We start from the raw sequence: 25223 nt of genomic DNA, 5'->3' as shown, positions 1-25223 counted from the left end.
ACACTGAAGAAAAAATGAGAAAGGAACATGCAATATTGATTGGGGAAAATGGATAAACTGTTTGTGGTACATGAATATAGTGTTATATAAGAAATGATCATTATGAAATTAGTAGAGAAACTTGAAGATTTTTTGTTTTAAACTCCCAACTCTGTCATATATCTTGTATGACCTTAGACAAGTCATGTAACCTCTCTGGTTATATCTCCAAAATTAAAGGGTTGAATTACATCCAATCAATCAGTTTCTTTCCCTCTAAATCAATGATCTTGTCAGTTGATACAGAGCAAAGTAGAACCAGAAGAACAATTTATGTGATGACCACAGGAACATAAAGGAAAACAACAATGAAAATCTTAAGAATTTTGGTCGTAACAATATTCAGTTATGATTAAAGAACTAAATGGACTGATGGTACAGTGTGCTTTGGCAGAGAGATGGTAATACTATAGGAACAGAATTATGAATGTATTTTCAGACATGGCCAATCTTTTGATTTGTTTCTCTTGACTACTTTTTTGTTGTGAGGGAGAGAATTTTTAGTATTGGTGGTGGGACAAGTGAGGTTAAAAAACATCTCTTAAACACTTAAAAGTTTAAAAATGATTCAGTCAGACTTTCATAGACTTTCTATAATGGAACACATCTTCACTTGCACAATTTGACATATAGGAAAATGTCACATGCCCCTGCTTTAATTGTTGTTTACAAATAAAACACTTCACTCAATAGAGCAAAATGCAGCTTCAAAGACTCTTGTCTATCATTAGGCATCTCTCATAAATATGTTAAGATCAAACAATATTTCTTGATAATTTTATTCAACAATTCTCTTGTGTATTAATATTAAGTAATATATAAAGCAAAGAGACATGCTTGCCAGAGATAATTACTTCTATGATGGAATATTTCAGTCACTCAGTCAGCATTTATTAAGCTTCTGTTATATGCCACTCACTGTACTAAATATTGGAGACACAAATAAGAAAAAAAGAGACAATTTTTTCCTCAAGGATCTTATTATCTAATGGGGAAGACAACACACAAAAGAAAGCTGAAAAGTGGAGGTGGAGAGAGAAGGTCCCTGGCAAAGGGCTTGGTGGAGTCTGGTCTAAGACGTGCATCTGGTGAGAACTGGAGCTTTGTCTGATCTGTTAGACTTCTTTAAAATGGAGGCTTTGGGAAGAATTCGTTTTATCATCCTCCAGTCAGAGGGGCAGAGGGTATCCAGGATCCTAAAGAAGTACGAACATCAAATAACTTTTGCGATGTCACAGGATGATGGGTTTAGTGGGGAAGAGGTTTCCTAGGAGGCCAAGGGGGTAGAGTCCAAGTCCAAGAATGCAGCTGGTAGGAAATAGAGAGTATGTCCTTTGTAAGGTCCAAAAGAGGACATTTCACATATAATCAATAACAGGAGTCTGTTGTAGGTCAAGGATATTTAATCTTTTCCTGACAAGAACTAACCTTTGACTTTCCTTAATTCTTGTTATTTCTAGTGAGGGTATATGATAAGTATTGTGTCACTAAGAGTATTAGTTACTGATTGGTTAGGTGATAGACCTTTGGTCACCTCACAGATAAAGATGAATGTCTTCAAGGCACAGAGTGGAAGATGTGATGTCAGAAACTGGCTTAGGGTCTGACTGTGGAAATCTTTGCGATCTTCTGTTAGGTCATGATCCACTGGTTAGGAAAACATCTGTTAATAGATCATCTATTAGGATAATCAAAGCTGTACTGGCAGTTTTAAATAATATAGTGAAAGCTTCTCTCTTCCCTCCTCACCAGATTCTAGCCCTAGAACACTTTTGTACTTTGAAAGGCAGCTAAGTGGTATAGTGGACTTGGAGTCAGGATGACCCTAGTTCAAATTTTAGCTCAGAAACTTGTTAGCTATGTGACCCTGGGTAAGTCACTTAGCCTCTGTCTGTCTCAGTTTCCTTATTTGTAAAATGGGAGTAATAGTAGTACCTATGTCCTATGGTTCTTTTGAAAGGTTCTTGTGAAGATCAAATAAAATTATTTTTCTGTATGTACACACCCAGAGTTCTTGCTTTATGTTAATTTGCATCATGCAAATTTAACTTTACATAAAGAATTTTGAAAGAAATCCAGATTCCAAAAAAACACTTATGTTAACTTTACTATATGGTACAATTCTCTTTGTCTCTGCCTCTGTCTCTCCCTCTCCCTCTCCCTCTCTCCCTCTCTCCCTCTCTCCCTGCCTCCCTGCCCCTTGGCTCAGTGATCTGTGACCCTCTGCCTCCTCCCCCCTAAAAAAAATCTAAAAAAACTCCAACCCTCCAAATCAAAGCAGAAGAATGGATGCAGCTCAGAGACTACCATCTCTGCTGGCACCAAATGGAGGCTTGGCTTGCAACCTCTGGCACTGAGAGGAGACCTTTGTCCTGCTCAGCTTGTGTGTCTGCCTACATGTTTCTGTCTTCTGTCTGTTTGCATTGTATTCCTTTTCCTGCTCTCACTTCTCTATCCCTGCCACCTGTCCTTGAACTATGTGTGGGCCCTCTTCTTGCCTGCCTCCCTCCCCCATATCCAGGGGCAAATTTGCATTATGTAAAAATTTCTTTCCATAGAGGTCTATGACATGGTTCACCCATGTAAAGTGAGAACTGTCTGTGTATATGTGTATATGTGTGCATGCGCACGCAAGTGAGCACACAAAGTGCTTTGCAAGCCTTAAAATGCTTGCAATTATTATTTTATATATAGTATAGTATATATAATGAAATATAGTAGTATAACAATATGCAGCATGACAATGCAATGTAATACATTGTAATATATCATTTTTAAAATTATTATCTAAGTGCAAGCTATATTCTTTGGCTTTAACTTGCTTGGTTCCAGGCCTCCACAACACTTTCAGGACTTTCCAGCCATGTTGTCAATAGAGCCATCACATCTACTCCTTCTCTACTAGAACATTGGACTCCATCCCTGGGACAACTCTGGGGTTTGATAGGCCAAATTTGGCCTTATCTTGCTTGGTTCCAAGCCTCCACAGCACTTGCTAGACATCACCAATCATGCCATTGCACATACCCCCCCCCCCCCGTGCTGTCTTCCCCCATTGGAATGGAAGCTTCATGAGGGTACAGACTGGCTAGCATATTTTGATTTGTATCCTCCAGTATTTAACAGTGTCCTACATGTAGTAAACAGCAACCCTTATATCTCCTTTGAACCATTTGAAATGAAAATCTTTCTAAAATTTAGAATCTCCCTCTCCTCCTTCTCCTTCTCCCTTTCCCTTTCCCTCTCCCTCTTCTCCCTCTCCCTTTTTCTGCTTATTCTTCCCCAACCCTCTTTATTGTCTTGGGAATTTCATCCATCCGCATAACTTCAGTTGTCACCTCTTTGCAGGTAACTTCTAAATTCATTCATCTAGTTCCCATTCCTTCATTGAGTTTTAGGCCTATATAGCCATCTCTTTGTCGAACATCTCTGCCTGGATGTTTCAGCACCTCAAACTCACTGTGTCTAAAACTAAGCTCATTTTGAGGACAGTAGCATCAGCAGCAACAAAATCTTGCTCTTCTTCCCAGTTTCCGTGTTTCTGTTGATGGTATCACCACTTTCCTAATTACTTAAGCTTCACATCTTGGAGTCTTCTTTTACTGTTTCCTCTCCCTCTTTCACATAGGGATAAAGCTAGGAGGGACCGTAGGCCACTGAATCTAGCTTCCTTGTTTTGCAAATGAGGAAACTGAGACAGAGAAGTTGTGAGACTCTCCTAGGGTCACACAGCTAGGAAGTGTCTGAGGCAGGACTTGGCTACAGATCTTCCTGGCTCCAGGCCTGGTACTCTAGGCACTAGGCTACCATACAACTTTGTCAATTCTTTCTCTATAACATCTCCAGTTCATCTTCTCTTCCCTGTTCACACTATACCATCCTAGATCAGTTCCTTAATACTGTCTGGTCAGTTAACTACCCAATGTCACTTTTTGCCTTCAGTGTCTTTATTCTCCAGTTTGCCCTTTGCTCTTCTGCCAAAATGAGCTTTCTAATAAATAAATACTTCACCAAAGCATCAGGAGTCTTAACTTTTTTATTGCTTCTGCAACTAAATATAAATCAGGTTGGCATTTAAAGCATTTCACAATTATTCACCCTACTTTTCTGGTATTATTTCTTATTCCTTTCGTGTACTTTCTGTATTTTCAGCCAAACTTGACTACAAACTGAAGCCCCATTCCATCTGGCATTCTCGTTTTTTTTATCCATTTAAGCATTCTTGGAATGTGCTCCTTTCTGATTTCTGTTTATTGAAATCATTCTTTTCTTTCAAGGCCAAAATTAGATGTTACCTCTTGCCGGAAGGTTTCCTGATTCCCTCTTCCCTTTTCCTCTCCAACTGAAAAAGTTATCTCTTCTTTCTTAATTTAGATGTTTATGTACTGTTCTTGTTAGTCTTGTAACAAGGATGGGGTCAAGAAGACATGGGTTCATGTTCTATCTTTTTTTATATTCAGGTTGTGTCCTAGGCAAATCATGATTTCTCGGTGCCCCAGGCAATTCTATAAACCTGTAAGGTTCAAAACTGTTGCCAGTCTTCACTGGTAAAAGAGTTCCTAAAAAATCACAGATTCCAGTAATGTTGACTTTCACATTCCATTTATTTTCTTGACCCTCTGCATTGGTATTTTGTTTTTAAATGAAACTATTTTATTGAAGTGTGTTAAAATCTTTCTAAGAGATGTTAAGAACGTAATTTTGCCTCCCCTGTATTTCAGGTACCCTCTTAGTGGCATGGTTTTGCCAACATTTAGAGATTGGTTACAAAATGTCCTTGGAGTACATATAGACCACAGAACTACCTCTAAAGTAAGTAAATAACCAGTTGTGATTTTTTTTTAAACCAAGTGAATATTTTAATTCTTTTTGTTCTAACTTCATTAACTATCTTTTAAATAAACTTTATGCTTATTTAATGTATGTTACATACACATGTTTTATTTATTTATTTTTCAAGTCTATTAAGAATATATTGGTTGTGCTAGGCTAACTGTAGAATCATAGAATGTTATAGCTGGAAGATAACTTAGAGATGATCTAATCCAGCTCCTTCATTTTGCAGATGAGGAAGCTGAGTCCCAGAGGGACTGAGTAACACAGGTAGCTAGTAAGTGGTGGAGCTGGGGGGGAAAACATCAGATGTTTGGAATTCTAGTCCAGGGATCTTTCTACTATACCTTATTGCTGTGGTCTGACCATTAGGTAGACCATGATCTAGGTTAAATTTGGAATGATTATTAAATATGGCATTCTCTTTTATTTTAAGAGTTCAATTTGTGGCCACCATCTCCATTCTACTTTAACCACCAGTGCTTAGGCATAGCTGCAATTTGATATTACTAGAACTCTGAACTCTGAAATTGACCAGTTTTTGCTCCTACCACCTTTTCTGCTCCCTTACTGTTTTTGAATATATTGTCTCTTCCCATTTGCAGGATAATGAATGGTGCCAAAGAAAGTCACAAAATCAGTTAGTCAAAATTTATTTTTTAAGCACCTACTATGTTCAAATTATATGAGTTAATAAGGAAACAGTCCTTACCAAGGAGATTACATTTTGTTGAGGGAGACAACAAACAGATATATACATATACAGAATAAATATAAAATCAGTATAAGGTAGTTTAGGGGATGAAAATACTAGCAGCTGTTGGAGGGGAATCAGGAAAGGCTGAATGTGGAAAGTGGTGCTTGAATTGAGTCTTGAAGTAAGGCATTCTTTAAAATGGAGGTTTAGAGGATGGCCAGTACAAAGGTTTAGGGACAGGAGATAAAATGGCCTGTGTGAGGAATAGAAAGGCTAATTTTGTTAGATTATAGAATTTCGGACTGGGAGCAATGTGTAATGAGGCTGCAAAAGTAGTTTGGGACCAGGTTGGGCAAAACTTTACAGGCAGACAGAGCTTATGTTTGATCTTAGAGGCAGTAGGGACACATAGGATTTTATTCAGTAGGGGAGTGATGTTACCCTAATATCTGCATTTAGTGTAGTTTGGAGTGAGGAAAGATTTGAGATAGGATTGTCCATTAGGAGTTTGCCTGTTCAGGCAAGAGACGATAAGGACCTGAACTTAGGTGAAAAGGTGATGGATTCAAAGAATGTTGCAGAGGCAGAAATAAGATTTGGGTATGAGAGGTAATAGAGTGAGTACTTGTTTGAGGTTGTCAGCTGTTGAGACTAAGACGGGGGCACCCTCTAGAGTAATGGGGAAGTTTGGAAGAGAGGTGAGTTCTAGGAGAAAGGTAATGATTTCTGTTTTAACCTTGTTGAGCCTGAGATATCTATGGGACATTCCTTTCAAAATTTCTAATAGGCAGTTCATGATGTGGGACTGGAGCTGAGGAAGTGGGAGTCATTTGTCTAGAGATGACAGTTAAACCATTTGGAGGTGATGATGCCACTAGGAGAAAGATAGTAAATGGAGAAGAGGGCCCAGGATAAAGTTTTGGGATATACTTATTGTTAAACAGGCATAATATAGATGATATTCTAGTAAAGGAGTCTAAGGAGTGGTCTGACAGGTAGGAGAACCAAGAGAGTAGTGTCATGAAAATCCGGAAGAGAGATAATATCCAGAAGGAAGGGAATGTCAGCAGTGTCAAATGTCATAGAATTAGAAAAGAACTTGAGATATGGTAATTAAGGTATCATTGTCAACTTTGGAGGGAGCAAGCTTCCAAAGTGGTTTTCCTAAAGCCCAAGTCTGACTATGTCACAGCTCTTCACCCCTTTCCCCCTACTCTGTCTTCTACTCTGTAAACTCTAGTGGGTCCCTATTACCTCTGGAATCAAATGTGAAATTTGCTGACTTTTAAAACCCTTTACAACCTGGCCTCTTCCTACTTACTGTCTTTTTATACTTTACTCTTCAACTTTTACTCTGTGATCTAGCAACACTAGCTTTCTTGTTGTTTCTCAGAAACTACAATCACACCACATCTCCCAAAAGTGTGCCTTTGTGCTGGCCCTCCCTCATTCCTGGAATGTTCTCCCTCTGCTTCTTGGGTTGTTGTTGTTTTTTTTTTTTAATTTTTTTTTATTTTCCTTCAGTACTCAACTTATACCTCACCTTCTACAGGAGGCTTTTCTTGGCCCCTTATAGTTGCTCCCTCCCCCACAAACTACTGCCTTCCCTCTGAAATTACCTTTCATTTACACTGTATCTTGTATGTAAATTTTTTTTGCATGTTTTTTTTGGTTCCATGAGAATATGAGCTCCTTGAGGTCAGATTCTATATTTTATTTTGCTTTTTAAATATCTTGGTATTCCTAGCCTTAGCAGAGTCTCTAATACGCAGTAAGCACTTAGCTTGATCACTGACTTACTCATTGAATGATGAGATCAGCCCAATTTCAAAGGGTTGAGAGGTGAATGAGAGAAGAGTCAATAAGAGTATCTAGCTTTTTCTAGGAGTTTGACTGAGAAAGAGAGTAGAAATATAAGGTGATAACTTGAGAGGATGGTAGGGTCTCCTGAAGGTCTTTTAAGGTTGGAGAAACATGGGCATATTTGTAGGCAGTGAGGAAGGAAATAGAGATAGAGGTGATTCTGGAACTATCTGCTGGAGAAGGGCCCATGTAGAGAGACTGGACTTATCAAAGATGAGGGCCACTTCATCATCTGAGACTGGAGTAATATTTGATGTAGGAAATGTTGTCAAGAGGTTGTGAGATAAAAAGAGAGACTTCTTGGTTGAGTGACTTCAGTTTTCTCAGTAAAATAAGAAGCTGAGGGATGACTAGTGCAAAGGATGTGGGGGAAAGTTTGAGGAGAGAAGGTCTGGAACAGGTGTTTTTGTGAGTGGGCTAGAGAATCAGTTAGGAACGTTTAAGAGCATTGTTTTCTTGCAGTGAAGACCCACTTGAGGTCAGATACTATAGATTTCTAATAGCCTCAGCTCAGTTGCTTTACTTCAACTCTGTTAGCAGAGTGTGGAGTGGAGCAGGTGGATGGTGGCAATGATTTAGGGGTGGGAGTTGGCAAAGCATGAACAGCAAGTGGACAAGGTGGCCCAGGATTCCAAGAGTAGAGTTTGTCATGGAATTGAACTGATTAGCTATAGGGTCAAGATTGAGAAGGGAGAAAAGTGGAGTCATTCAGATAGTAAACATTTGTTAAATGCCTACTTTGGTGCCGGGCGTTGTGCCAAGTGTTGAGGATAAAGAAAAAGGCAAAAGACAGCAGTCAAGGAGCCCATAGTCTAATAGGGAAGACAACATGAAAATTGTGTACAAACTATATGCAAGACAAATTGGAGATAATCCACAGAGAGGAGGCACTAGAATTAAGGGGATGTGGGAACTGTTTCCTGTAGAAGGTGGGATTTTAACTGGGACTTGAAGGAAGCCAGAGAAACCAGTGGTTAGATGAGGAGGGAGAAATTTCCAGGGATGGGGAACAGAAAGTTACAATGCCTAGAGTTGGGAGATGTAGGGTGTCTTGTGTGAGAAACAGTAGGGAGGCCAGTGTCAGATTGAAGAGAGTGTGATGTAAGGTCTAAGAAGATTAGAAAGGTGGGAAAGGAATCAGGTTACGAAGGGCTTTGAAAGGCACTTAGAGGATTTTTTAATTTGATCCTGGAGGTGATCGGGGAGCCACTGGAGTTTATTGAATGGAGGGGTGATATGGTCAGATCTATGCTTTTGGAAAATCAATTTAACAGTAGAGTGGAGGATGGATTATAATGGGGAGAGACTTGAAGCAGAGGGAGACCAGTCAGCAGGCTATTACAGTAATCCAAGTGTGAGGTGATGAAGCCCTGTTCCACAGTGTCTGCAGTGTCAAAACAGCTTAGAGAACAGCTAGGTGACTCACTGGGCCTGAAATCATGAAGACCCTGACTTTAAATCTGACTTCATACATTTAATGTGTGACCTTGGGGAAATCACTTAAATTGTTTGCCTCAGTTTTTTCATTGCCTTAGTTTTTTCGGCTGTAAAATGGGGAATCAAAATAGCATCTCCAGGGTTGTTTTGAGGATCAAAAAATATTAGTAAAGCTCTTAGCACAGTGCCTAGCTCATAGTAGACACTGTATAAATGCTGTTATTGTTATTGTTATTATTATTATTATCACTCAAGGAGAAATATGTTTTTGTGGTAAGTGAAATGCAATAATGGGGAAACTGAGGCATATTTCTTTGAGCGAGGATTAGTTTATTGACAGTGATTTGTATAACTGTTAATAAAGTGGGTCAGACTGGCCCCCTCAGTCAAGTTTAGTGACTGAGGTAAAAAACCTTCTTTATTGAGATGCAGAAAAGGAGAGGTAGGGGTAGTTGGGGAAAGTGAGGTGGCTTTTAGGTGTAACTGACCACACCTTCTGTGATGATTAAGGAATGTTAAGGGCTTTAAGGGATTCACCTGCCTCTTACAATCTTGACTTGGAGACTGGAACCATCCATTTTGATCTCTTGGAGTGTGTGTAATTATTATTTAAATACAGCAGTTTGTTTAGTCATTTTCCAGATAGTGAAAACCTACTTTATTTCCATTTTTTCCCCTGCTACAAAGAGTGCTGTGCTGCTATGAATATTTTGGTGTATATAGGACCTTTCCATCTTTGCCTTTCTTGGGGATATATGCTTAACATTGGTCATCTCTGAGTCGAAGGGTATGGTCTTATATATTTGTGTAAATTCCTTGTACATCTTAGATATTTATACCCTTGTTAAGACACGTTGGCTGCAAAGGCTTTTTCCCCCCTTCAGAAGGCAGTGGTTTCTCATCTTAGTCTTTTTTTTTTCTTCCAGTTATGTCCAACTCTTCTTGACCCCATTTGGGGTTTGCTTGGTAAAGATACTGAATTATTTTAGCCATTTTTTTTTTCTCCAGCTCATTTTACTGAGACCAACAGGGTTAAGTGACTTATCCAGGTTCACACAGCTACTAAGTATCTGAGGCCAGATTTGAACTTGGGAAGATGAATCTTCCTGACTTCAGGCCAGACATTTTATCCACTGTGCCACCTAGCTTCTTAACCTAATTGCCTTCATTTTGTTTGTACAAAAGCTTTTTTTTTTTGATATCATAAAAGCATCAAGAGATCTTGATAACTGTCTAGCATCCTTTATCCCTCTGCTTTAATTTCTTGTTATCTGATATTCCTTGGACAGGTAGAAAAAACTATTCATCATGCTTCTCATGAAAACCTTTTCATATAATAATGCAGACCCTCATCATCTCATGTCTGCATTACTACAATAGCTTCTTAGCTGGCTTTCCCATATTCAATCTTCTTCTCTCCATCCTAGACTGAATACTACTTACAGACTTTGGCTTTCATCATGGCATTCTTCTATTTAAAAAAAAGTTCAGTTTCCTGTCATCAAATAAAATTCTTCCACCAATTTTCAAGGCTCTTCATAATCTAGTACTATTCTACCTATCCAACTTTTATTTCCCACCACTCCCAACATTCTCTATATACTATTCAGGATACTCTTTTAAAAATATTATGTCTTTTGTTTTTATATAATTTTTATTTCCCAATCTATACCTCCCCTCAAGAACCATCCACAGTAACGCAGTGAAAAATTAAAACACAGTTGAATAAAAATAGGAAATGTGTTATAAATGCTGTAAGGAACAAATAGAATATGTTATGTTCCACATTCATAGCTCCCACCTCTGCAAAAAAAGGGAGAAGCCTGCATTTTCTCATAGGATTGTCTTTTTACTATCAAATGAACACACTATTTTCTTTACCGTATGAGTACTCCTATTTTCTTCTTCTCTCCTTGGCGTGACCAAAGTACTACTCCCTTGTTCTCTGATTCTTCTAGCCTTTATGGATCTTCCTATCAAAAAAAAAAATTCACACCATTTACTATATATATTACATATGTTTATAATTTAATGTACATGTATTTTGCCTCCTCAACTAAAGTCTGCTGCTCCCAGGGAACTTTCACTGCTTTTATGTTTTCCCTCTGTGCTGATTAATAGAGATTAGCTATGCAGGAAGTACTTAGCTGTATAGAATAGTACACTAATAGGCATATGTCTAAATGCAGAGTCCCAAGGAGGGATTTTTTTTCGTTATTTTTATTTGTATGCTCAGAACCCACCACAGTGTCTGGCAGATAATAGGTACTTAATAGGTGTTTATTGATTGATTGATAATTTATATTTAATGCCCATTGTTGAGATTATATTAGTGTTTTCTGTATTGGTGGAATTATATGTAAAGTACATCCCTAATTTTTAAACAGTGAATATTCTTTTTGGGGTGATTTTGAAATGTGTTTCATCATGCAGGGTTTAAGAGAAGCACTTCTGCAGGTGTTTCCATGACCAGTATAGAAAAAACTAGTTGTTTACAGTAATTATAAATATTATAGCAAGGTAACATTGCTTAGAAAAAATAAAATGATAGAATAGGAGGTGTTCAGAATGATATAGTGTCCAAGAAGCAGGAAGTAATCTTTCTTTTCATTCTTTGCATTTAGTCAGGTTCTTTTACTAGCTTTTTTAAGATAAAGGAAAAATTAAAGAAGGTTTAAAGGAAAAAGAAAATTAAAAGAGTCTCTTATTTACCTTGTAAAACTTTTCCCCCCCAATGTAAGCGTTGAAGACTGAATATCAATTGTGTATCTGTCCTATGTAACTTTTAAAATAACATTATAGAAATGCATGGAAGAGTGAATTTGCCAGGGAGTAGGAAGTAAAAATCAAAATATAGACAAGTTTTAATTTTAATTTTCTTCTTTTCTTAACTCTGTGTGCATTCTGGCTTGAGTGGCCTCATCACTCAACTGAAACTGCTCTCTGTAGTTATAATGACCTCTTAATTGTCAAATCTCATGACATTTTCTTAATTCTCATACTTGATATTTCTGCAGCCTTGGACACTGTGGATCATCTTGATATCCCTTTGCTGTTCTTTCTCTTCTCTCCAGAGGACATCTCCTTGATATTCTCTTCTCTAATGATTTTCATGATACCTGACAGGTTCTCCTCTTATCTTCTTACTGTTCCTTTTTGGTCTTTGTTGGATCTTCATCCAGGTCTTACTTACTAATTAGAGTCACTGAAGGCACTGTCCTGGTCGTCCTCTCGCTCTGTATTTTCACTGCTAATCTCATCAGCTTTCATAATGTAGCATAGACATTATCATGTCTGTGCTGATGATTCTCACATCTGCTTGTCAGACCTGTTTTTCAACCTTCCAGTCTCATATCTCCACTTGGCTAGTAGACATCTATCTTGTAGACATCTTAACAGGTCCAAAACTGAACTCAAAGCATATCTTTCCCCCTAATTCTCCCTTCTTCCTAATTTCCATGTTATTGTTGAGGACACTGCCATCATTCTAGTTGACGCTCACAATCTAAGTGTGGTCTTTGATTCTTCACTGTTTTCTTCCCCTCTTCCCCTCCCTCCCCCACACTATTCATTGTGTTGTGAAGGCCTTTCAATTTTATTTTTATAATATGTCATCTTCTCTTTGAGACTGCTATCACTCTGGTGCAGGCCCTCATCACCTCACACCTGGACTATTGCAGTAGCCCACTGGTCAGTCTCCGAAGGCTCTTTCCATTACAGCCCATCTTCTACTCAGTTGCTAAATTGGTTTTCTAATAGAACAGATCTGACCATACCATCTTCTCCATTCAATATTCTTTTCTACAGGATCAATTATAAAATCTTCTATTTGGCTTTAAAGTCTCTTCATAACTTGCCTCCTTTCTACCTTTCCAGTCTTATACTTTACATCCCCCTTATAACACTACACACACACTCTGCCATTCAGTGACCCTTGGCTTCCTTGTTCTTCACACATGACATTTCACCTTTCAACTCCGGGTATTTTCACTGCCTGTCCCTCATGCCTGGAATCTTCTTCCTCTTCATCCTCCTATATTCCTTGGCTTCTTTGATATCTCAGCTACATCCCCACCTTCTGCAAGAAGCCTTTTCCAGCCCTCCTTAATTTTAGTACCTTCCCAGTTTGTACTTAGTTGGTGTGTTGTCTCCCCCATAGACTATGAACTCCTTGAGGACAGACACTGTCTTTTGCCTTTCTTTGTACCCTAGTGCTTACCACAGTTCCTGGCATATAGTAGGTGCTTAATAAATGCTAGTTGACTTGACTTAATAGCTTAGATGAGAATGCAGAAAATCCAGAAATCCTCTTCACCTCTCAGCAAATGTTACTTCTTTTTCTAATAACGAAACTAACTGAATAGAATTGATATTAACCAGCCTTCCCTGATAAGAAAGAATGAAGAATGGAGGCAGTGCAGGGAAGTGATTTATACATTGACTGTAGTCTAATGAATAATTGGGAGCTATAAAGCAGCTATACTTCAGCTTTTAAAGGCTTTAGATGTACTTACCTGAGATTTATCTGTTAGGTTTTTTTGGACTTTGTAAGATCAAAGCAGCTAGGTGGCACAGTACATAGAGTACTGAACTTGATGTCAGGAAAACCTGAGTTCAAAATCTGCCATCAGACACTAGCTGTAAAATCCTGAACAAGTCACTGAACCTCCATCTGCTTCAATTTCATCATCTATAAATGGGGGATAATAATAGCTCTTATCTTCCATGGTTATTGTGAAGATAAAATGAGATATTTGTAAAGTGCATTCTAAACCTTAAAGTACTACATGTTCAGTTGTTTTCCAGTTGTGTCTGACTCTTTGTCACCCCATTTGGGGTTTTCTTGGCAAAGATGCTGGAATGGTTTGCCATTTCCTTCTGTAGCTCATTTTACAGATGAAAAAACCAAGGCAAACAGGGTTAAGTGACTTGTCCGGAGTCACACACCTTAGTAAGTATCTGAGGCAAGATTTGAACGAAGGAAGATGAGTCTTTGAGACTTGAGGCCTTGTGTTTTATCCCATTGCACCACCTAGCTGCCCCAAAGCACTATGTAAATGCTAGCTATTGTTGTTATTATTATTAAAGTATTATACTCCAGCTTTTTAAAAAAGAGTACTATAAGTAGAAGTAACTTATTTTGTTTTCTAGGCATCTTTAAATGCTAGTGATGTACCTCCTTCTGTTGTAAAAGAAGATTTTCTTGATGACCTTAAAGAAACTAGCATTTCATATTCACAAGAAGCAGATGATAGGGTATTCAGAGCTCATGGTAAGATCCCTGAGCATGAAATCTTATTTTCAAATTCTTGCCTAAAAGTTCTTTTAACTTAAGGGGTTTTTTTTATTTGTTTTATTTTGAACCAGGTCATTGTCTACATGAGATATTTTTGCTCAGGGAAGGAATGTTTCAACGAGTTCCTGATATAGTATTATGGCCAAGTAAGTTATGTGTATGTGTGTGCATAGCCCCTGAGTGCACATGTACATGTAGCACTATGTGATGGTTATAATTTTGGATTTTGGTTTGACACTATTAGAACTTAAGTAAATTTGCATTTAAGAAACATGCCGTTCTTTCATGTTATAGGTCATATAAAATTAGGATAATACTGTCTGTCTCCAGGAGAATCTGTAGTGATATAATTATAAACACATAGTACTATGGAAAGAGCACTGGACTTGGAGGCAGAGGACCTGGGTTTCAGTTCTCAGTTCCCAACCTCCTTGACTATATTATTTTATCATAAAGTGGGGTTAACAGTAGTTCCTGTATTACTTATTTTTTTAGGGTAATTTTGATAAAGCTCTTTTGTAAACCATTGAGTGCTATAGAAATGAATTTTTTCCTTTTTTTTTTTTTTTTTTGGCAAAGGAGGTAGCTTGTAAGAGATTAGAAAGCTGCCCATTATGCCAAAGGGAACAGAAAGTTTTAAGAGTTCCTTAGTTATTTTATGACATTATTTCATGTAATAGCTTATACTCATATATCAGAATTTTACAAACAATATTATTGAAACTTAAGATAATTTGATTGGAAGATATCCCCCAAATTATGAAAAATGCTGAAATACAGATATGCTTTTTTTTGTTTGTTTTTTTAAGCAATTGGGGTTAAGTGACTTGCCCAGGGTCACACAGCTAGTAAGTGTCAAGTGTTTGGTCTGAGGCTGGATTTAAACTCAGGTCCTCCTGATTTCAGGGCCTGTGCTCTATCTACTGTGCCACCTAGCTGTCCCCAGATATGCTGTTTTACAGGAACTTCAAATATAATATTAATCAACAAGTATTTGTTGAATACTTACTAAATGTTTAGCAATATTTTGGATACTTTGGGAGATGAAAAAAGCAGTCACTAAATGTAGAAACTATTGTCTCTTGCATCTAACTCTTCCTTTCAATTATCATTTCCATAATCCTAGGTCAGGACCTAATCACTTGGACAATAGCAGCCTCCTAAGTAATCTCCTTTTCTCTAATGTTTTGTTTTACAGTACGTCCTGCATATATAACATTCCTGTTATCTCTTTCATTAAATCTTCTTTGGTTTGTTGACTTTGAGGTCAAGTTAAAGTATTCTGTCTGTAATTAAAGACAGAACCTTTCCTGTATCTACTTTTGCCATTCTTAACTATTTAAAGTATATTAGAGTTTTTTTTTTAATTCCAAAAATTTTAAATATTGTAGAATTTTAGTAGAGTGTAAGACATTGTATATGCCATAGTGCTTTTTGATAATAGGTACCAAATAAATATTTGTTGGGAATAAATAATTTCTGGACAACTCAGATGTTATCGAAATTAGGTGACTCATTAGTTTTCTCTTTATTCTTTAATAGAGTGTCATGGTGATGTAGTTAAGATTGTGGATTTGGCCTGCAAACATAATCTTTGTATCATCCCATTTGGTGGTAGGTATTATGTCTTTTGAGCTTTAACATAAAATTGATTTTTTTTCTTTTCTTTATTTTAAATTTAAAATGTTAATCTCAATCATTTTGTTCCTCCAAACTGAAAAGTCATGTGGTTGTTTGTGTCGTTGTAATAATCTATAAAAGTTGTTCAAAAAGTTAAATTTAGAAGGTTAACTAATAAATTATACAGTATATATTGATATAGGTTATATTAGGTACATTTGACATTTTATATTTTTTAATACTTTAACAATGACTTTATATACTTTTAGTTAAAAATAATGCAGTGTAGTAATAATAGCTGTTACAATACCTAAATAAAGCTGTGGTACAAATGTAAAAATTTCTGCTTCAGAAAGTTGTCATTAATTTGTTGGCATTCATGGAGAGAATATTTTCAGGTGACAGTATGAAAAATTGGTATATAAAGTTTCAGGAAAAGCAGGGCACCATTGATGTAGTATAGACTGGAAGACTAACAGATGCAATAACTGATATATTGAAGGAATACATAGACTCAGTTCTTCAAGGCAGAAGAGTGAATTTTCTTGTAAGCTTCAAGAAAAATTCACTGTTCTTTGGAACCATGTCTGCCATTCTTTATTGTGTTCCCCAGATATTCTTGTGTAAGCGTAAACTTTCTTTCTTTGGTAGTTGCCAAAGATTTGCCATTTGTGAAGGCTAGTAACCTTTTGACCTTTTGGTAAAGTCAAAAAAAGGTTAAGTGTCCATCTCGCCCTCTTGTTTCACCTCTGCCTTTGGTCACTCCCACCATCCCTGTTCCCACCTTTGTTCTCCACATGTACAGATGAATTAAAGTAGAGAAAATACAACTGTCTGGACTGAGTCTGCTACAGATTTATGCTATATAACCTCATCTAGGCTCTCAGTACTTCTAGGTCACTACTGTACTCATCATAGCAGCTCTTAAAAACTTATTCATTCCTCCTCAAACTTCCTATGGTTCTCCCTTCCCCTTCCCTTATAGTTGAGAACTTTGCATCCTGGAAAAATTGAGGCCATACACCAAGAGGTCCCTCTTCAACTCATCATGTACTTTCTGCCCTTACCTCCTTTACCCATTTCCCATGATGAGGTGGTGCTTCTCCTTGCCACGACCAACTCCTCTACATGCACAAGGGATCCCATTCCATCTCATCTCTTCCAGCAGATTGCCTCTTTTCTTATCCTCATTCTCATGTATCTTTAATTTCTCCCTGTCTGTTGGTTGCTTCTCTACTGCTTTCTAACATGCTCACGTCTTTCCCATCCTCAAGAAACCCTTATTGGATCCTTCCATTCCCACCAGCTATCATCCCATATCTATCCTGCCTTTTGTGACCGAAAGCTGTCTACAGTAGGTTGCTGCGCTTACTCTCCTTTCACTCTCTTCTTAACTCTATAGCTTGGCTTCCAACTTTATCATTTAACTGAAACTACCTTCTCTGAAGTTACTAGTGATCTCTCAATCATCAAATCCAGATGTTTTTTCTCAGTCCTCATTCTTTCTGACCTCTCTGCAGCCTTTGACACTGGTGATCATCCTTTTCTTGATACCTTCTATACCCTCTTCTCTCTAGGTTTTTTGGTACTCTGTTCTCTCCTTGTATGCCTTCTGTCTATCTGATCTTCTCAGTGTCCTTTGCTGAATCTTCATCTAGGTCATGCCTAATAACCTGAATGCTCCAAAGTTCTCCTCTCCCCAAATATCTCAACTCCCATAGATTCAGTTATCAGATGTACTTGTCCAGCTCTAATCTCTTTCCTGGATTCTTTTCGCATATCACCAGATGCCTATTAGATATCTTGAATAGGATTTTCTGTAGACATCTTCAAACCAACATGTCTAAAATTGAACTCCTTATCTTTCCCTCCAAACCTCCCTTTCAAAACTTCTCCTGTTACTATTGAGGGCACTACCATCCTCCCAGTCCCCTGGGCTCAAAACTTAGGTGTCATCCTCACTTCCTCACCCCCGCATGTCTGTACCAAGACATATAGATCTCACCTTCATAACATCTCTCCTTCACTTCTTTGATACTATCACCATTCAGGTGCAGGTTGTCATCTCCTCATATCTGGGTCTGCCTGCCACAAATCTCTCCCCACTCCAGTCTATGCCTCACTCAGCTGCCATTTTTCTAAAGGATCAAATTTTAAATTCTCTGTCATTTAAGTTCGTTCATAACCTTTCTCCCCACCTTTCCAGTATTCTTGTACCTTACTGTTCTTCAGCTCCCCCTCCCTGACCCACAAATATCTTTGATCCAGTGACACCAACTTCTTTGCTATTATTTGAACAAGACACGCCTGACTGGGCATTTTTGCCAGCTGTCTCCCATGCCTGGAATGCTCTCCCTTCTCATCTCCTGGTTTCCTTCCAGTTCCGGTTAGAATTTCACTTTCTATTAGAAGCCTCCCCCAGTTCCTTTTAATTCTGTCACCTTCCCTTTGTGGATATTTATCCTTTTTTATTTATCTTATTTATCCTTTAAAAAGCTTATTTGTACATAGTTGTTTTCTTGTTGTCTCCCCAGTGAGATTGTGAGCTCCTCAAGGGCAGGTACTGTTGTTTACCTTTCTTTGCATCCCCAGTGCTTAGCACTGTGCCTGGCCCTTAATAAATATTTATGGACAGGTGAATGTAGTATTTTTTTTCCAAGGTGTTTTGCATGTTGAGGTAATTCAAAACACAATTTGCCACTTCTTATTGTGCAACTTTTTAGGGACTCCAAATGGTTATGAGAAAAAGAAGGCCTAAATTAGTTATAGAAGGTTTGGTTTCCTTGCATGGCATTGCATACATTTGTTACAAATTAAATTGGTCATATTTTTTAATAGTTCAGAGATGGTAGGAAGTCAAAGATTGTAGGTTATTTTCCTCTCTGGTTTTGACTCTCGGTGACTCTCATTTGGTTCTAGCTTTAAAGAAGTAGACTGGTAGTTAGACTAATTTCATCTGAGCAGTCGATGGTTTATTTGATTAGCATTGAAAAGTTTTATTATATTGTGACATGCTTATTCTTTAGACAATTACATAGAAAGGTAACAGTTATTTAAATGTTTACTTTGTGATAAATAAACCACCTATGTACATTTAAAATAGTCTATATGTGTATATGTGAATTTCATCAAGCCATTTTGTTAGAGAAATGTAAAAACAATTCCTACCTTTATTATATCAGCAGATCCCATGGAATAGGATAGCGAAGGAAAAAAGTGTGGTCTACAATTCTAAATACTTTTCTCCCCATAATGATCAGTGGGTCACAAGTCTTTTAACCGTATTAAAGGTTCTTTAAACCTTTGGGGACCCCAATTTGGATGTGTGCCGTTACCTGCAGAGAAGGAGATAGATGAAAGCATATTCCTTTTTTTTTCAGCTTCTTGGTGTTTTTTTATATACAGTACCTAGTTCTTTACAGTTATAAAAAATTGACCAAATAAAATAAGTCGTGGCCTCTTTCCTAGCAAGGATATCTGTGTAATGTATGTGAAGGAATTGCTTTGTTATATGTAGATATCAGAGTTATAGTCAAATATTTAAATCTCTTAATTTATATTTCCTGTTTTGACAGGAGGAACAAGTGTTTCATCTGGACTGGCATGTCCTGTAGACGAGAAAAGAACAATTGTTTCATTGGACACTTCGCAAATGGTATGAGAGTTTCATAAAAGTATTATAGGATATAACATAGGCACTTACAATTGTTTAAAATGCCCTTTTCTTCCCTTTATTGCATCTTCTTTCAAAACAGTAATAAAAAAACCACATGTATTACGTCACACATTTTGTTTATAATTTATGTTCTTTTTTCTATAAGAAATGTTTATTTACTGGAATTCTTCTTCCCCTTTCTTTTCCCCTTCTCATCTTTTCCTATCTTCTATTCTTTCCTCTTATTTTCCCCATATTGTTTTTATTGTCCTTTGCCTTTTTCCCTCTTATCTTACACAGGTAAATATATTTTTTAAAGACCTATTCCTACCTTTTTATATGACCATCATCTGTCATTTTAAACCAAATGTTGACACAATTATGTCACAGGATTAAAAACATTAGGAAACAGTGGGATGTATAAGTAGAGGTTTGTATTTATAAGATATGGTATTTACAATATTTTGTTTAAAATCACAAATCTACATAGTGTACTTAAATATTATAAAAATAAGTGCCAGAGTATTCAGAAAGATTATAGTATTCAGAGTTCCTGAAGAAATCACCTTAATTAAATCTCTTCATTAAAACACCTCATCATCATATACTTTTGGTGATGGTGTTATAGTTGGGCACTCATAAACACACAGAGTAGTTATAGTAATATAGCACATCTTTTTTTTTTTTAACTTATATTTTGTACATATAATCTTACTATGTAAGCTGATAAAAGGGGACACTATCAAGTTAAAATTCACCCTCAACATGTCCAAAAAGGGGCTCATTATTCCTTTGGAACCCACAACTCTTGAGAATTTTCCTTTTTGTGTAGAGGGTACCACCATTCTTCCGGACACCCAGGTTTACAACTTCAGAACTCTCCTTGACTCCTCACACTGTCACACCTTTATATACAGTTAGTTGCCAAGTATTTGTTGATTCTGTCTCCACAATATCTCTCATTTCCATTCTCTGAGAAGTAGCCTGGCATACTAGAGATAGAATTTGATGTGGAGTCAAGAAGTCCTTAGTTTTGTTGCCCTGGGAAAGTCACTTAACCTTGTTGCACCTTGCTTTCCTCACCTCTTTTTTTTGGGGGGGGGGTGAGGCAATTGGGGTTCAGTGACTTGCCCAGAGTCACACAGTTAGTGAGTGTTATGTGTCTGAGTCTGGATTTGAATTTAGGTCCTCCTGATTCCAGGGCCGGTGCTCTATCCACTGTACCACCTAGCTACCCCCTTTCCTCACCTTTTTAAAGTGAGAGAGTTGGTCTTAATGGCCTCTGAAGTCCCTTCCAGCTCTAAAATCCGTGATCCCGTCTCTCCACCCATGCAACCATTGAAATTGTCATGACCCTCTTCACTTTGGGCTGGGGCTATTGAAATACCTTCCTAATTTCACTCCCTGCCTTAAGTCTGCTCTCTCCAGTCCACCCTCTGAATAGCTGCTAGAGTTATATTCATGAAGTATCCATGTCATTCTCTTGCCCAATAAGTAAATTGTAGTGGCCCTCTGTTAACTCTAGGATCAAATACCAGCCCTCTGTTTGACTTTATAGCCCTTTCTAGCATGTTTAAACATTCCTTCCCTTCTTGCCCAGTGTAATCTAGCCAAATGCATCTTTTTCCTGTTCTTCACACACAAAATGTCATCCCCCTCTTCTGTGCTCTTGTACATGCTGTTGCCTGTTCTTGGAATGAACTCAGTCCTTGGTTTCCTTTGAAGCTCATACCAAGCTCCATTTTCTCCATGAAACCTTTATTGATTACTACTCTTATTAATACCCCATCTCCCTCATTCTCTTGTGTTTTACACACACACACACACACACACACACACACACACATACACACATACACACACACACACACTTTCTCTCGTGCGTGTCTCTCGTCTGTCTTTCTCATTGTCTCTCCAAATAGAATGTGTCTGCGTATTCTAAGCTTCAGGGTAGTGGCTGTTTCTTTTCTGTCTTTGTATACCCAGCATCTGGCACAGTACCTGGAACATACTAGCTTCTTAATAAATGCTTACCAATTGAGTAATTGAATGTATATGAAGTTTTGTGTTGGAATTTCTATAGGATGAACCATTTCTTTAGTTTGTACGTATTCATTTCTTGTAAATGATGTACATTAAAATTTAGGAGCCTAAATAAACTTTTTTTTTTCCCAAATATCCCATGCTTAGCCTTCAGCCTTGTGGCACCCTTTGTCCATTCTTGTTTCCATTGAAACCAGTAACATTTATGTGTATAACTGATTCTTTGCATCTAATCTCCCATATGTGTATATTCACAAATAAAATGGAATCTGAAATATAATAGGAATTAGAATTAAAATACTTTTTGTATTAGGTTGCATTTTGTTTCCAGAACTTGATGACTTTTCTGGTTATTACTAATTATAATTGAGTGTTCTCTACTTGATGCAATTCAGTAACTTGTAAATCATCAGATATCTTTATTTATATTTGAGTGCCAATAACAGTAATATTTTCTTTGCACACTTGAGTAAGTATTTGGAAATGATGACCTAAGCTCTCTTAATGAGTTTACCCTCAAGTAGTGTACATAGTTGTGTGCCTTAAGAGGCAGCTAGGTGGTACAGTGAATAGAACACTGGGCTTGGAGTCAGGGAGCCCTGTGTTCAGATACAGACTAGCTTTGTAACCTTGGGCAAGTTAATTAACTTTCAGTTTCAGTTTATCTGCAAAATGGGGCTAATAGTAGTACCTAGCTTGTTGTGAGGATCCAGTGAGATAATATATGTAAATCACATCGTTATTAAGTAACTAAAATACTAGATAGTATAAAATACTGTTACTTAAATAACTGTAATCTCTTACTGAATTTTGATGCTGCTTCCTGGTATCTAAAGTCTATTGTTTGTAAACTCCCTCCGTCCACCTCCTAGCTCCCTTTAAAGCATTCCCGAAATGATGCTGTTTTGCCATATTTTAACATGGTATGTCGTGAGAAAAAATGTTGGATTTGGAGTTAGGAGAAGTCTGGGTTTGGATTCATTCTCTGATACTAGCCAGTAGCCATGAACAATTCATTGAACCTAATCTTAGTTTCCTCATTTATAAAATTAGGATAATACTTACAGTACCAGGTTGTTTGTTACAATCAAATGTCCATAAATTGCTTTGCACAGATTTTAATATGTTGTATAAAATGCCAGCAATTATTAGTTTATTTTCTATTGAAATGGAATTGATGTACTTGCAAAACTCGTTTCTAGTCTTAGAATTTTCTTTAAAGAGTATCCCTCTAATTGATTCTTTCTTTAAAAAAAATTAGAGATAGATTCATATGTTTCATAGGTTTAGAACTTGAGAGGCCTATCAGAGATGTTATCTAGGCCAGTGGCCATCATTTTATGGACAAGAAAATGGAGGCTAGAGAAGTTAAATGACTTGCCCAAGGCCATGCAAGTAGTAAGTAGCACACCTAGGACAATAGCTTAGGTTCTCTCATTCCATACCTAGTGTTCTTTTCCACTGTTCTAATAGGGATGCGGTCTTTTTTGTTGAGGAAGACATTGGTGAAGGACTCTGGGGTGGTGCTATGCAAATGGTTGAAGGAAAAGCACTTGACTTGGAGAACTTTTTTCAAGGTCTCGTAATCTTTGGAGTTCAAGACCTGAAACTTCTTGTGTTTCCACAAATCAGAGTTTATGTTTCCTCTACCTTCTTTTTGTGAGCAATTAGAATAACTAGTACAGATGTTATGCAAACTTTGTGTGTGTGTGACCAGAAGATTCTAAATGTTACTTAACAGGTACCAGTTAAACAAAATGAAAGACACTTCTTATTACTAAAAAAATAAGTTATGAGTTTGGACTGTATGTAAAGATTGATTCAAATGTGAGTGTTTTTATACTTAATTTTTTTTATAGAAGTCATAACTTTGGTAAGTACTGCCAGATGGTATTTTGTTTTTTAGTTTTGAACATAAGGAAGATCTGTGTTGCCTTCCTTCTAATCTGACCAAGAGTCCCCCTTAAATGGGAAATAATGCAAGGGTTCTATATCCTGCATTCAAATCTGTTTCCAAATATTATTTTCTCATATCATAACTATCTGTTGATGTCTTGCTTAACTACAGTTGATTGTCTGATTTGGATTGGTGTCAGTATATAAAAATTTCAACCTAAACTCTGTTATGAGCGTTATTATGGGGGGATAAATATGGAGAATGACATCTAAATTAGAACCCCCTTCTTTCCTATTAAAATTATTCATTATTTAGCCCAGGGTTAGCAAATCTGGCCTGCTGTTCTTTTTTGTATGGCTGAGCTAAGAATGGTTTTTGTATTTTTAAATATGATAAAACTTTATCAAAAGATGTAAAAAACCATTTTTAGCTTGCAGGCTGTACAGATACAGGGTAGTGGCCAGATTTGGCCCTTCTTTTTTGGTTCCTGGTCTGCTGACCCCTAATTTAAACTCATATTACCTTGAAAAGCATGTAGTCTTAGCATTTGATTTTAAATATCTGATTAACTAGAGCTCTTGCCATTTTAGATTCACCTCTTAAGTGGTATCGTGCTACTTGAAGAGTACTTCATAAGTATTACTTGGTTGACTTATGATACCTCCCAAACTTCAAAATGTAGTTAACTGTATGTTTAGGAAATGAAATTTATAGTATTAAGTATCTTTTGACTTCATTGATTTTGTTAAGCAGTATGTGTGACTATAATTATAAGTTTCAAAAACTTTGAGCTTTGTGTAGTCTAAAAGCATTTCCAAGACATTCTCCTATTCTTTGACTTGTAGGGTTGAAAACCCGTAGTTCGTAGATTTAGAGGAGGAAGGGACTTTAAAGGCTGTGATATCAGTTACATTTTGCAGATGAGAAACCTGAAGACCAAGGAGTTTAAGACTTGGGGGGTAGGGAACCTGCGGCCTTGAGGTGGCCCTCTAGGTCCTCAGGTGCAGCCCTTTGATTTAATCCAAACTTCACAGAACAAATCCCCTTAATAAAAGAATTTGTTCTGTAAAATTTGGACTCAGTGTAAAAATCTGCAGTGTCCCACAACACTCCCCCTCTGCAATGAAAGGAGAGAGGTATATTTTCTCAACTTTTCTGAGGCCAAACTTTAGACCACTTACTTCTTACTTCTTGCATCCACGATTCTAGTAGTATACTCCCTCCATCAACACCTCCCAGAACTTGCTCTTTGGCTAGTGAGTTGTTGTGGCTAAAATGTGTGGCAGCAAATCTACTGATCTTGGGATAGATACTCCCAAGCTTATTTAAATTAATCATCAGATGAACCGTATTCAAACCATACTCAAAACCTTGCCAGCTTGTTAGAAGCTGTCAAAGCTTCTGTCTCGCAGGCAAAACCTTGAGAATCACCACAGCTACACTGTTGCTATGATCCAAACTTAAATGTTATTATCTGTAGTACTACTGTCCACAAGATTAAAGTAAGCTGAGACAAATCTGTAGTTCAAGGAACATGCCTTCTGATGTGTCTGATCTTACCAAAGAATCAATTGGTAACAATCAATCCATTGAAACCACCTAAAAGAGGCCACTATAGAAGGCCCAGCTGCAGTCCAGCCTTTTCTCTCCCTTCACTACACCTCAAGTGAAAAAAAACTTGTTAAATGAGTCCACAAGTTTGTGTTATGTAAACATGTCCTTCTAAACCCTTTTATTCATCTTCTCTTGACTCACTTTGACATTCTCTACAATGGCTGTTCTAAATCTTTGCTTCAAGCCCTCAATGCCAACCCAGCTCCCTACTACTCACACACACACACAC

At 37.3% G+C, this 25223-nt stretch overlaps 1 protein-coding gene across 1 annotated transcript in view; it reads left to right on the top strand.

Moving 5' to 3' along the window:
- The window catches only part of AGPS (alkylglycerone phosphate synthase), a 147331-nt gene that overhangs the window by 28953 nt on the left and 93155 nt on the right, over nt 1-25223 (top strand). The window contains exons 3-7 of the mRNA XM_027865917.1: nt 4761-4851; nt 14021-14141; nt 14237-14311; nt 15708-15779; nt 19361-19440. Of these exons, the coding sequence (XP_027721718.1) occupies nt 4761-4851; nt 14021-14141; nt 14237-14311; nt 15708-15779; nt 19361-19440 (439 nt within the window). The remainder of the gene's footprint in view (nt 1-4760; nt 4852-14020; nt 14142-14236; nt 14312-15707; nt 15780-19360; nt 19441-25223) is intronic.

The sequence above is a fragment of the Vombatus ursinus genome, unplaced genomic scaffold (assembly GCF_900497805.2).
Source record: "Vombatus ursinus unplaced genomic scaffold, bare-nosed wombat genome assembly UNPS02014779.1, whole genome shotgun sequence".
Classification (NCBI taxonomy): domain Eukaryota; kingdom Metazoa; phylum Chordata; class Mammalia; order Diprotodontia; family Vombatidae; genus Vombatus; species Vombatus ursinus.
The sequence above is the reverse complement of the archived record's forward strand: the minus strand, read 5'-3'. Positions and strand labels throughout refer to the sequence as shown.